We start from the raw sequence: 11,969 nt of genomic DNA, 5'->3' as shown, positions 1-11,969 counted from the left end.
ATGAAGTAGAAGCAGTCATTAAAGTCTCCCAACAAAAGAGCCCAGGACCAAATAGGTTCAGTGCAGAATTCTAGCAGAATTGCAAAGAAAAACTAGTACCAATACCCCTCAAAATATTCCACACAATAGAAACAGAAGGAACATTGTCAAACTTCTTTTATGAAGCTACAGTTATGCTGAAAGCCAGACCACAGAAAAATGTAACAAAGAAAGAGTATTACAGGGGCTGGAGAGATGGCTCAGCGGTTAAGAGCCTTGCCTGCTCTTCCAAAGGTACTGAGTTCAATTCCCAGCAACCACATGGTGGCTCACAACCATCTGTAATGAGATCTGGTGCCCTCTTCTGGCCTGCAGGCATTACATACAGAGAGACTATTGTATACATAATAAGTAAATAAATAAATATTTAAAAAAAAAAGAAAGAGTATTACATACTAATCTCCCTCATTAACATTTATGCAAAAGTACTCAATGAGCCAGGCCCTGATGGCTGGCAACTTTAATCCCAGCACTCAGAAAGTAGACAAGCATATCTCTGTGAGTTCAAGGCCAGCCTGGTCTACAGAGTGAATTCCAGGACAAGTTCCAAAGGTGCAGAGAAACCCTGTCTGAAAACAATCAAAATACTCGGGAGGAGTCAAACTTTTGCTATTTCAGATGATTGGATAGCATACATAAGTGACCCCAAATACTCTACCAGGGAACTCTTACAGCTGATAAATGTGACAGGATACAAGTTTTACCCAAAAAAACCTATAGCCCTTCTATACACAAATGATAAATGGACTGAGAAAGAAATCAGAGAAAAATCACCCTTAATAATAGTCTCAAATAAAATATCTTGGGGTAACATTAACCAAACAGGTTAAGACCTGTCTGACAAGACCTTTAAATCTTTAAAGAAAGAAATTAAAGATGACATCAGTAAATTGAAAGATCTCCCATGCTCTTGAACATTTTTACTACATAGTAAAAATGGCAATGTTACCAAAAGCAACCTACAAATTCTGTACAAACCCCATCAAAATCCCAACACAATTATTTACAGACTGCAATAGAACAATATTCAACTTCTTTTGGAAAAACAAAAAACCCAGGATAGCCAAAATAATACTGCACAATAAAGGAACTTTCAGAGACATCACCCTCCCTGACATCAATTTCTACTTTACAGCTATAATAATAATAATAATAATAAAGCTTGGTACTGGCATGAAACAGATGTGGATAAATCGAATCAAAGGACCTAGGCCAGAGTGGGCCTGAGAAAACAAGCTCCACAGAAGCAGGAGTAGATTCAGTCCAGGGACATTTGCAGACCAGGACTAAGCCAGTGACCTGGGCCAGGGCAGACCTGAGACAGCGAACTCCACAGTAACAGGTACAGGGGGGCAATGGCTAAGCGAGTGAGCCAGAGACAGAGACCGCTAAGGGTACGGACATGAATATGGGACCTTCAATGGTGTAGACCTAAGCCAGGACCCCTGTTGAGTCCAGGCATGAGTTTGGGTGATCAGATGGAGTAGGCCTGAGCCAGGACCTCTGTGGGTCTGGGCAATGGTCGGGGATGTCAAAGGGAATAGGCAGGAACCAGAAACCTCTGCCAGTCTAATCATGAGTCTGAGACTTCTGAGGGAGTAAGCATGAGCCAGGTCCTCTGCGGGTCTGGGTACACCCAAGCATGGAAACTCCGAGAGAGCAGATTGGAACCAGAGTCCCTTACAGGGAGAACCCCAAATTAGGGACCTCTGCAGGATAGATCCATATCAGGGACATTTACAGAAACAGGTCTGAGCTGAAAACCTAGGCTAGAGCAGCCCTGAGACAGCAAACTCCAAGGGAGTAGAGCAAAGTCCAGGAGCGCTGAGTGACCTCCAGGAACATGGAGTGACCAACGGTGTAACTAGAACCATGGCAGTGACTGTACCATGAGGAACAACCATCTGGATTCACTGGCATCTAGAAGATTAATCAACAGAATCAAAGACAGCCCCAACCGCACCTATTAGAGAAAAGATTAGTAGATAGGTAAAAATGCATGCAACACCACATAGAGCAGCATGACACCAGTAAAACCTAAAGATCTTACAACAGCAAGACTTGAACAAACAAAAATGAAGCAGAAGAAAATGACCTAAAAGAATAACTTAAGGAGAATGTTTGAAACTCTTAAAAAGAAAATGAGAAATTCCCTCAAAGAAATAGAGGAAAAGACAAAGAAAAATTGGAAGACATCAGAAAATTCCTTAAAGAAAATCTTTGAAAAAGAAATCAGACTTATGAAACTGTTAAAGACTTGAAAACTGAAATAGAGACAATAAAGAAAATACAAGCCAAGGGAATTACAGAATTTCTGGAGGCATCACACTCCCTGACTTCAAACATTACAACAGAGATGCAGTAATGAAAACAGTCTGGTATTGGCATAAAAACAGACAGAAAGACCAATGGAACCAAATCAAAGACCCAGGTATTAATCCACACACCTTCAAATACCTGCTTTTTGACAAAGAAGCAAAAAATATTAAATAGGAAAAAAAGCATATTTACCAAATGATGCTGGAATAACTGAATATTAACATGTAGAAGAATAAAAATAGACCCATATCTATCATCATGCACAAAACTCAAGTCTAAATAGATCAAAGACCTCAACATAAAGCCAGCCACACTGAACCTTATAGAAGAAACAGTGGGAAGTAGCTTTGAACACACTGGCACAGGAGACCACTTTCTAAATATAACCCCAGTAGCACAGACACTGAGAGAAACAATTAATAAATGAGACCTCCTGAAACTGAAAAGCTTTTATAAAGCAAAGGACATGGACAACAAGACAAAACAGAATGGGGAAAAATCTTCACTAACCCCACATCAGACAGAGGTCTGATCTCCAAAATATACAAAGAAATCAAGAAATTTGTTATCAAAGAGCAAATAATCCAATTAAAAAATGGAGTACAGACCTAAACAGAGAACTCTCAACAGAGGAATCTAAAATGACTGAAAGACAATTAAGGAAACATTCAACATCCTTAGTCATCAGAGAAATGCAAATCAAAACAACTCTGAGACTCCATCCTACACTTGTAAGAATGGTCAAGATCAAAAACACTGATGACAACTTATGCTGCAGAGGTTGTGGGGTAAAGGGAACACTCCTGAATTGTTGGTGGGAATGCAAGCTGGTACAACCCCTTTGGATGTCAGTATGGCGATTTCTCAGAAAATTAGGAAACAACCTTCCTCAAGACCCAGTAATAAGGTTGAAGGGGAGGTGAGAGGCAGGGAGTGGAGGAGAGAAAAATATAGCGCTCAACCAACAAAAAAATCAATAAAAAAAATAGAATCAAAGACCCTGATATTATTTTTATTTTCACATTTTCTTTTCTTCTTTTTCTTCCTTTCTCTTTATTTTACATTCCAATCACAGTTCTCCCCCCCACCCCTTCCCCTGCCCCCCCCCGTCTCCTCCAGCCCACTCCCCATCCTCTTATCCCAATGAGTAAGGGATCCCATGAGGAGCCAACAAGGTCTGGTACATTCAGATGGGGCAGGACCATTTGCTTCCCCCCTGCATTAAGGCTGACAACGGCATCTACCATAGGCAATGGGCTCCAAAAAGCTAGCTCATGTGCCAGGGACAGATCATGCGGAAACCATGATATCAATGCACATGCCTATGAAAATCTGATTTGTGACAAAGAAGACAAAATTGTACAATGGAAAAAAGAAACATCTTCAACAAATGGTGCTGGCATAACTGGATTTCAACATGTAAAAGAATGTACTATTGCCATGCACAGTACTCAAGTTCACATGAATCAAAGACCTTAGCATAAATCTAGTTACATGGAACCTAAATGAAGAGAAATCAGGAAGTAGCTTTGAACACATGGGCACAGGATATCACTTCCTAGATGAAACACCAGTAGCACAGACACTGAGAACAGCAATCAATAAATAGGACCTCCTGGAACTGAAAGCTTCTGTAAGGCAAAGGACATGGTGAGTAAGATAAAATGCAGACTACAGAATGGGAAAAGGTCTTCACCAACCCTACGCCCAACAGAGGAATGATTTCCTAAATATATAAAGAACTAAAGAAACTAGACATCAAAATACCAAATAATCCAATTTAAAAATGGGGTACAGATCTAAACAGAAAATTCTCAACAGAAGAATCTCAAATGGCAAAAAGACATTTAAAGAAATGCTCAACCTCCTCAGTCATCATGGAAGTGCAACCCTCCAGATCTTAATCCACAAATCTATGAACACCTGATTTTTGACAAAGGAGCTAAAACTATACAATGGAAGAAATGAAGCATCTTTAACAAATGGTGCTGGCATAACTAGAATTCAACCTGTAGAAGAATGAAAATAGATCCATATCTATCACCATGCACAAAACTCAGGTCCAAATGGATTAAAGACATCAATATTAATCTGACCACAATGAAACTGATAGAAGAGAAAGTGGGAAGTAGTCTGCAACACATGGGCACAGGAGACCACTTCCTAGGTAGAACCCTAGTAGCACAGACAATAAGAGCAACAATGAATAAATGGGACCTCCTGAAACCGAGAAGCTTCTGTAAAGCAAAGGACACTGTCATTAAGACAAAAAAGGCAACCTACTGATTGGGAGAAGATCTTCACCAACCCCTCATCAGACAAAGGTCTGATCTCCAAAATATACAAAGAACTCAAGAAACTAGACACTAAAACTCTAATTAACCCAATTAAAAAAATGGGGTACTGAACTGAACAGAGAATTCTAAACAGAAGAAGTTCGAATGGCCAGAAGACACTTAAGGTCATGCTCAACCTCCTTAGCGATCAGGGAAATGCAAATCAAAACCACTTTGAGATACCATCTTACACCTGTCAGAATAGTTAAAAATCAAAAACACCAATGATAGCCTATGCTGGAGAGGACGTGGGGTGAGGGGAACACTCATCCATTGTTGGTGGGAATGCAAACTTGTGCAGCCACTGTGGAAATCAGTGTGGTGGTTTCTCAGGAAACTGGGAGTCAACCTCCCTCAGGACCCAGCAATTCCACTCTTGGGAATATACCCAAGAGATGCCCTAACATACTACAAAAGCATTTGTTCAGCTATGTTCATAGCAGCACTATTTGTAATAGCCAGAACCTGGAAACAACCTAGGTGCCCCTCAATAGAAGAATGGTTAAAGAAGGTGTGGAACATATACACATTGGAGTTTTACTCAGCGGTAAAAAGCAATGACATCTTGAATTTTGCATGCAAAAGGATGGAAATAGAAAACGCTTTACTGAGTGAGGTAACCCAGACCCAAAAAGAGGAATATGGTATGTACTCACTCATAAGTGGATTCTATCCATAATTAAAGGACATAATTAAAGGACTATAATTAGGGATCCAAGAGAATCTAACTAAGAAGGTGAACCCAAAGAAAATCATATAGTTATTCTCCTAGATATTGGAAGTAGACAAGACTGCCAGGCAAAACTTGGGTTCATGGAGGTGTGGGGGTGGATGTAAGGGGAGATGGGTAGAGAGAAGGGAGAAGGGGAGGATTCACGAGAGCTTGGGGAAATGGGATGGGTGGAATGGAGGAAGGTTGCATATGAAAGCAAGGAAGTATATATCTCAACTAAGGGAGCCATTTTAGGGTTTGCAAGAGACTTGATTCTAGAGGGGTTCCCAGGTCCAAGGAGAGGTCCTCAGATTGTTCCTTGGGCAGCAGAGGAGAGGGTGCCTGAACTGGCCTTGTCCCATAACCACACTGATGAACATTTTGCATATCACCATAGAACCTTCACCTGGCGATGGATGGAGAGAGAGACAGAGATCCACATTAGAGCACTGGACGTAGCTCCCAAGGTTCAAATAAGGAGCAGAAGGAGGGAGACCATGAGCAAGGAAGTCAGGACCACGAGGGGTGCATCCACCCACTGAGATGGTGGGACTGATCTAATGGGAGCTCACCAAGGCCAGCTGGACTGGGAGTGATGGAGCATGTGATCAAAATGGACACTCTGAACGTGGCTGGCAATGAAGACTGACTGAGAAGCCAAGGACAATGGCACTGGGTTTTGATTCTACTGCATGAACTGACTTTGTGGGAGCCTGGTTTGTTTAGATACTCACCTTTATAGACCTGGATGGAGGGGGGAGGACTTTGGACTCCCCACGGGGCAGGGAACCCTGACTGCTCTTAGGACTAGAGAAGGAGGGGGAGGTGGGGAGGGGGAAAGAAAAGGGAGGTGAAGAAGAGGTGGAAATTTTAAATAAATAAATAAATAAATACCATCTTACACCTGTCAGAATTGCTATCCAAAACACTGATGACAGCTTACATGGGAGAGGATGTGGAGTAAGGGGGGCACTCCTTCATTTCTGGTGGGAGTGCAAGTTTGTACAACCACTTTGGAAATCATTATGGTGCTTTCTCAGAAGACTGAGAATCAATCTACTTCAAGACCTAGCATTACTACTGCTGGACATATAGTCAAAGGAAACACAGCCATACCACAAAGACATTTGCTCAACTATGTTCATAGCAGCAATATTTGTGGTTTTTATCATTTTTTATTTTTTTTAATTTTATTTTATATTCCAACCACATTTCTTCTTCCCACACCTTCTCCTGACCTCCTCAACTCCCCCAAGCCCAGACCATATGCACTCTTCCCAAAGGGTAAGGGATCCTGGGGGGAGTCAACAAAGCATGGCCCATTAAGTTGAGGGAGGACCAAGACACACACACCCCGCATTAAGGCTGAGCATGGCATCCCACCATAGAGAATGGGCTCAGATAAACTAGCTCATTCTCCAGGGATAGATCCTGGTCCTACTTTCAGGGGTTCCTCAGATAGACCACACTACACGACTGTCTCCCACATGCAGGGGCCTAGTTTGGTCTCTTGGAGGCTCCACTGCTGTCAGTCTAGAGCTCATGTGTTCCAAAAATCTCAGTTCAGCTGTCTCTGTAGACGTTCTCTCTATGATCCTGACTCCTTTCTCATATATTCCATCCTCCCTCTCTGGACTGGATTCCCAGAACTCAGCCTTGTGTTTTGTTGTGAATCTCTACATCTGATGCTGTCAATCACAGGATGGCAAATGAATGAACCTAGAAAAAAAACCTGACCGAGGTAACCCAGACTCAGAAAGACAAACATTATCTTGTTATAAAGTGACTGTATTTCCAGTACATGAATCTCACTATATCGTGTATTCTCTTTTGGAAAGTCATTTGGATCACTGGACACACACTAGCATAGGCATTGAGTACAAGTTTCTGAAGACTCAGAAGGACGGGGTCATAACTCCAGAGCAATGTTGAGCAGGATGAAATGATGAGGTTCATCCAGTATGTGACCACAAAGACACTCACCAGAGCCAGGATGGTCCAGGTGGCTCTTTGCTCTGGGGAGTGTCTTACAGAGAGGCTGCTTCTGTGGAGATGCAGTGATCGCCTATGATGCCGGAACAACAGAAACACCATGTATGCACTAGAGAACATCATGAGACCCACAAAGAAGACATCCCTGGAAAATGTCAAAATGAAAAACAGTCCCCTCATGATGGATGTAGTTGGAGATATGGAGCAGTATTCACTGACCACAAGTGGATTTGTCTGGCTTGTGTTGGAATAAGCAACAGTGAACAAGATGACATCACTGCTGAAAGACAAATTGAGGAACCAGAAAAACAAGAAAATATACTTGATGTAATTTGTAAGTGTGTGTTTGGTTTTAACCACCCAGTCAGTGCTTGGGCTGATGATGGTGGCCTGTAGCACACTCAGGAAGCAGGTGATACAGATGGAGAGGCCTCTCATCACCCTGTGCAGGTAAAACAATGCCTTGCATGTGAAGTCATTCTGTAAATTCAGTGACTCAAACATGTCCGGAGACCAAAAATCTAATACAATGAGCAGCATCACAGTATGAACAAGGGCCAAGTGACATGTGATCAGCTCTGTGGGCTTAGCTCTGCAGTCTTGAAGGACCATGAAGACATGGAACAAAAGAAGGAAGATGTTGGCTGAGATTCCAATGCCAATTTGGGAATAACAAATGTTCTTAATGATGACATGAATGTACATTTCATTTATCTTCATGATAGAGGGCAAATATTCTGTATGTAGAAAGAAAGAGATGTGGGTTGAGAAAGGAAGGAAGAAAGACACAGTGTCATCATTAAGATTTCTTTAAAATAATTAACAATTTTTGAGAACTTTATACAATATGTTTTATTATATTCTCCCCTTACAAATCCTGCTTCACCACCCATCTTCCCTGTGTGCCCAAATTTGTGTCCTCCTTTAAACCCATAAAGTTCAATTTAAAATTTTATTTTATTTCTAGATTTGAATGCTTTGCCTGCATTTATTTCCATGTACTACTTGTGTGCCTGATGCCAACAGAATCCAAAAGGTTATATAGGATCCTCTGTAACTGGAGTTACAAGTGGCTCTGAGTCTCTATGTGGGTGCTGGGATTTGAACCCAGGTTCTCTGGAAGAATAGTCAGTGCTCTTAACTTCTAAGCCATCTCTGCAGCTTCCACACCAAGCTCAATTTGTGTTGCCCATATACTCTTGGACGTTCAGCTTTCACTGGAGCACGGTGACTTATAAGTGACTACGCTCCTAAGAAAACTGGCCCTTGCTCTCTCCACAGCTATCAATTGCCTGTAACCCCTCTGCTAGGGATGGTCCTTCCTGCCCACCTCCCCTCTGCATTCTGGGATTTGGTTGGTTTAAATTTGTACAGGTGTTGTGTCTGCTGTCATAACTGTGAGTTTAAACTGTGTGGCCTCCTGGCTGTGTGCAGAAGGCTCTGTTTTCTTCTAATCCTCCAATAGCTCGGCTCTTGCACTCTTTCTGTGCCCTCTCCCATAGTCACTTCTGCGTGCATGGAGAGGAGTGAGTGATTCAAATGTACCTTTTAGGGATGAGAATTCCTTATTCCCTCACTCTCAAGACATTGATCTTGTGTGAGTCTCTGTGTTAAACACCATCTACTTAATATAGAAGAGTTGAGAGATGAATTAACCCATGGGTGTAATGACAAGTCATCAGAAACCCATTTAACACTAGCAGGATAGCATTTATCAGAACAACAGCAGTTCTGTCCAGCCTGAAATGATGCTGAGTGTGATTTCTGTCCTACAGCAGTTTCCTCAGAGATTAAAATCTTCCATCTTGGAGGGAAGCTCCTTAAATACTGGATGTTGAAGGAGACATAAAACAACTGGTATCTTAAGACAGGATTTTTACAGAGAGGAGAAACAACAGGATGTTCTAAGGGGAGATGAAGCATTCCTTCTTGTAAGAAAACTCAAGCACAGGAAGTAAACAACTCAAAATAGCCTCAGGATCTTTCTAAAACTGGTCAAACTCTCCCATTCCTTCCCTCCCCAAGCATATAGAAGCAGTAAGGACTGCTGAGATACACACTCAGATATGGTGACCTTCCTTAAAGAGGGTGAGGCTACCTGAACAGCCTGGAAAGGGCATTTTCCTACCTGTGAGCTGTATGCAGGACACGCAGTGAGCTCCAGGTTCCCAGTTTTTGGTGATATAAGGTGAACTACGGTGGTATCTGCCATTGGTTTACTGTCTAGAGTGATTAGACAATTGTTCATGTCTCCCTTGTATTGTTACACAACAATTTCATTTTGTAAATTGGGCCTTAAATCCGATCATTAAGTGGTTGATTTCTCCAAAATCCAACATGATGAACCAATAAATTTTATTGTGTTTAATTACAGGCATACAGGTAAGGGGTTCCTTACAGGAGTAGAAATGACTCAAAGACAATAGACAATCATCAAAAGAACAACTGTGTTACCTGTTTTCTCTTCTGTCAGATTCAGAGTGTCAAGTGTTATGCTGAGATCCAAAAATCACCGTCATATGTGCAGTTTATGACCATCATTAATACACATCAAAGTGATTTCCTAGAAGCCTTTCTTGAGGTTCCACTTAATACAGCAATCCCTTTTATTGCCCTTGAAACACCTTCAGCTTCAGTAAATAGAGATGACGTAGTTTAGCACTATATTTCTGCTAGAACTTAGACATTTAGCAGTAATGTCTAAGTGCCTTGGACACTGCTACTGAAAAGAATGGCAGGCACCATATTGCACTATATTGCTTGGATTCAGGACAAACTATTTTCTTAAATTATCCTAATTAAACTTTAGAACAAAAATTGGACAATTGATTATATATAATTATACACAGGCATAGGCACATTTATATAATATGTTACAAGCCTCCACTAAACTGGGATAAAATAATGTTTCTTTGTCATTCCAAGATCTTCAGCTCACCTCTTCCAGTCATGCATCCTTCTGTAAATGGTGTTGGAAAGACTTGAACTGCTGGATCATCAGACGGCATCCTCTATAAAGTTCACACTGTCCTGGCTGCTGAACTTGGGCAAGAAAAGACCATGGTTACCATGGAGCAGAGACAGCAGCTACCATACAATCATTTTATGGTTCCTCTTAGAAATTTATCTACACCCACAGGATCTAATAACTGATCATTTTAAACAACATGAATGTTCATCTAAAGGCATATTTATGTGTGCTGATTATCTGAATTTTCAAGTTCACTTTGTGTTCTGCTCTCAACATTGAAGCATCTTAGAATTTAGAATAATACAGACATGACCTGTGAACAATGGGTTAGAAGCAATTTCAGAGAAGCCACCTATAGGTTGGTCATAAAGAAAAGAAAATTGGGTCTCCTTTAATATGCTAAGAAAATCAAGATATGGACACACCAATTAGTATTCACTGTAAAAAAGAAACAAGCATAGATTGCTGAACTCAGGATGAAAATCCACGAATCTCAGGAAATGCGTAAGGCATATCAAGTTCACCTTCCTAATTCTGGATTTCCCATAAAATTTGTGTAAATTTAATTTAAACCTAAGGTGTATGTGTGTGCATATGTGTACATACATATATAAACACATAGTATTCATATGGATAAAGTAGGGAGCATAACTATTAAAAAGACTAGCAAAACTATCTATACCAGAAAGTTTTTATGTCAACATCATCTGGGGAAAAAGAAATCTTAATCGAGAATATGTCTCCATAGAATTAGCCTGTAGGCAAGTCTACAAGGCACAGAGCTGCTGAAAACAGTGTTTGTGACTGACCACTCTGAACTCTAGTTCTGAGAAAACAGGTAGGTGTCAGAAGCACCAGTGTAGAGACAGAACACAGAAACCAGGCACAGGATCCTGAATGAAGCTGTGTTGTGAAGTAGGAGTCTCTCTAAAAAATGCTCTCTCGAAGCCTTACAATCTCAGGACACCAGAAAACCAATAGGGCATGACACTGTGGTCTCACGAACCAGGACACACATCCTGTCCATCCCCATGGAGACAACAGGAGACTCCAGGGCCTGTGTCAGATGCTTGACTTGAGGGAAAGGAGCGCTAAAGCCTTCACATTGCAGGTTCCTGCCGAGGGAAGCCTGACTTCATGCATTATCCTTCTAAGTGCACAAAATACAGACTTTCCACATTAACAATTTAAGGCAAACAACAATCTGCAACATTTAAAACTTAAAGGAGTATTGATTATCAAATTCCTGATCAAATGGACAATCCTGTGACAGCATTTTGTTCCACTTTTACAAAACCTTCTCTGCCTTCCATTTTAAAGACACATAGATATTAAAAATCTTCTTCTACTGAGTTCAGAAATTGTCAATAATCTCATAATAACTCAGAAACTAAGCAGGAACTTAACTTACAATTCAGTGAATAAATGTTTAATAAATGGACCTAGATTGATATTTGGGGTGGAAAAAAATCAAGTTCTAAATATTTCTATATTATGTTTTCTCAAACATATGTAATCTTGTCTAAAGGTTGAAAATGATATTTATTGCACTTCTATAATCCTTACCTAAATAAATATTCTGATCAGTATTGTAAGTTTC

At 40.8% G+C, this 11,969-nt stretch overlaps 1 protein-coding gene across 1 annotated transcript; it reads right to left on the bottom strand.

The window, feature by feature from the left end:
- Positions 1–7,173: 7,173 nt before the first annotated feature.
- LOC148123077 (putative vomeronasal receptor-like protein 4) lies at positions 7,174–8,118 on the bottom strand. The gene has a single exon (XM_087898053.1). It carries the CDS (start codon positions 8,116–8,118, stop codon positions 7,174–7,176), a length of 945 nt encoding a protein of 314 aa, XP_087754179.1.
- Positions 8,119–11,969: the final 3,851 nt, after the last annotated feature.

This window comes from Myodes glareolus, chromosome 2, assembly GCF_982192425.1.
Source record: "Myodes glareolus chromosome 2, mMyoGla1.1, whole genome shotgun sequence".
Taxonomy (NCBI): Eukaryota; Metazoa; Chordata; class Mammalia; order Rodentia; family Cricetidae; genus Myodes; species Myodes glareolus.
This window is presented reverse-complemented; position numbering and strand designations above follow the sequence as displayed.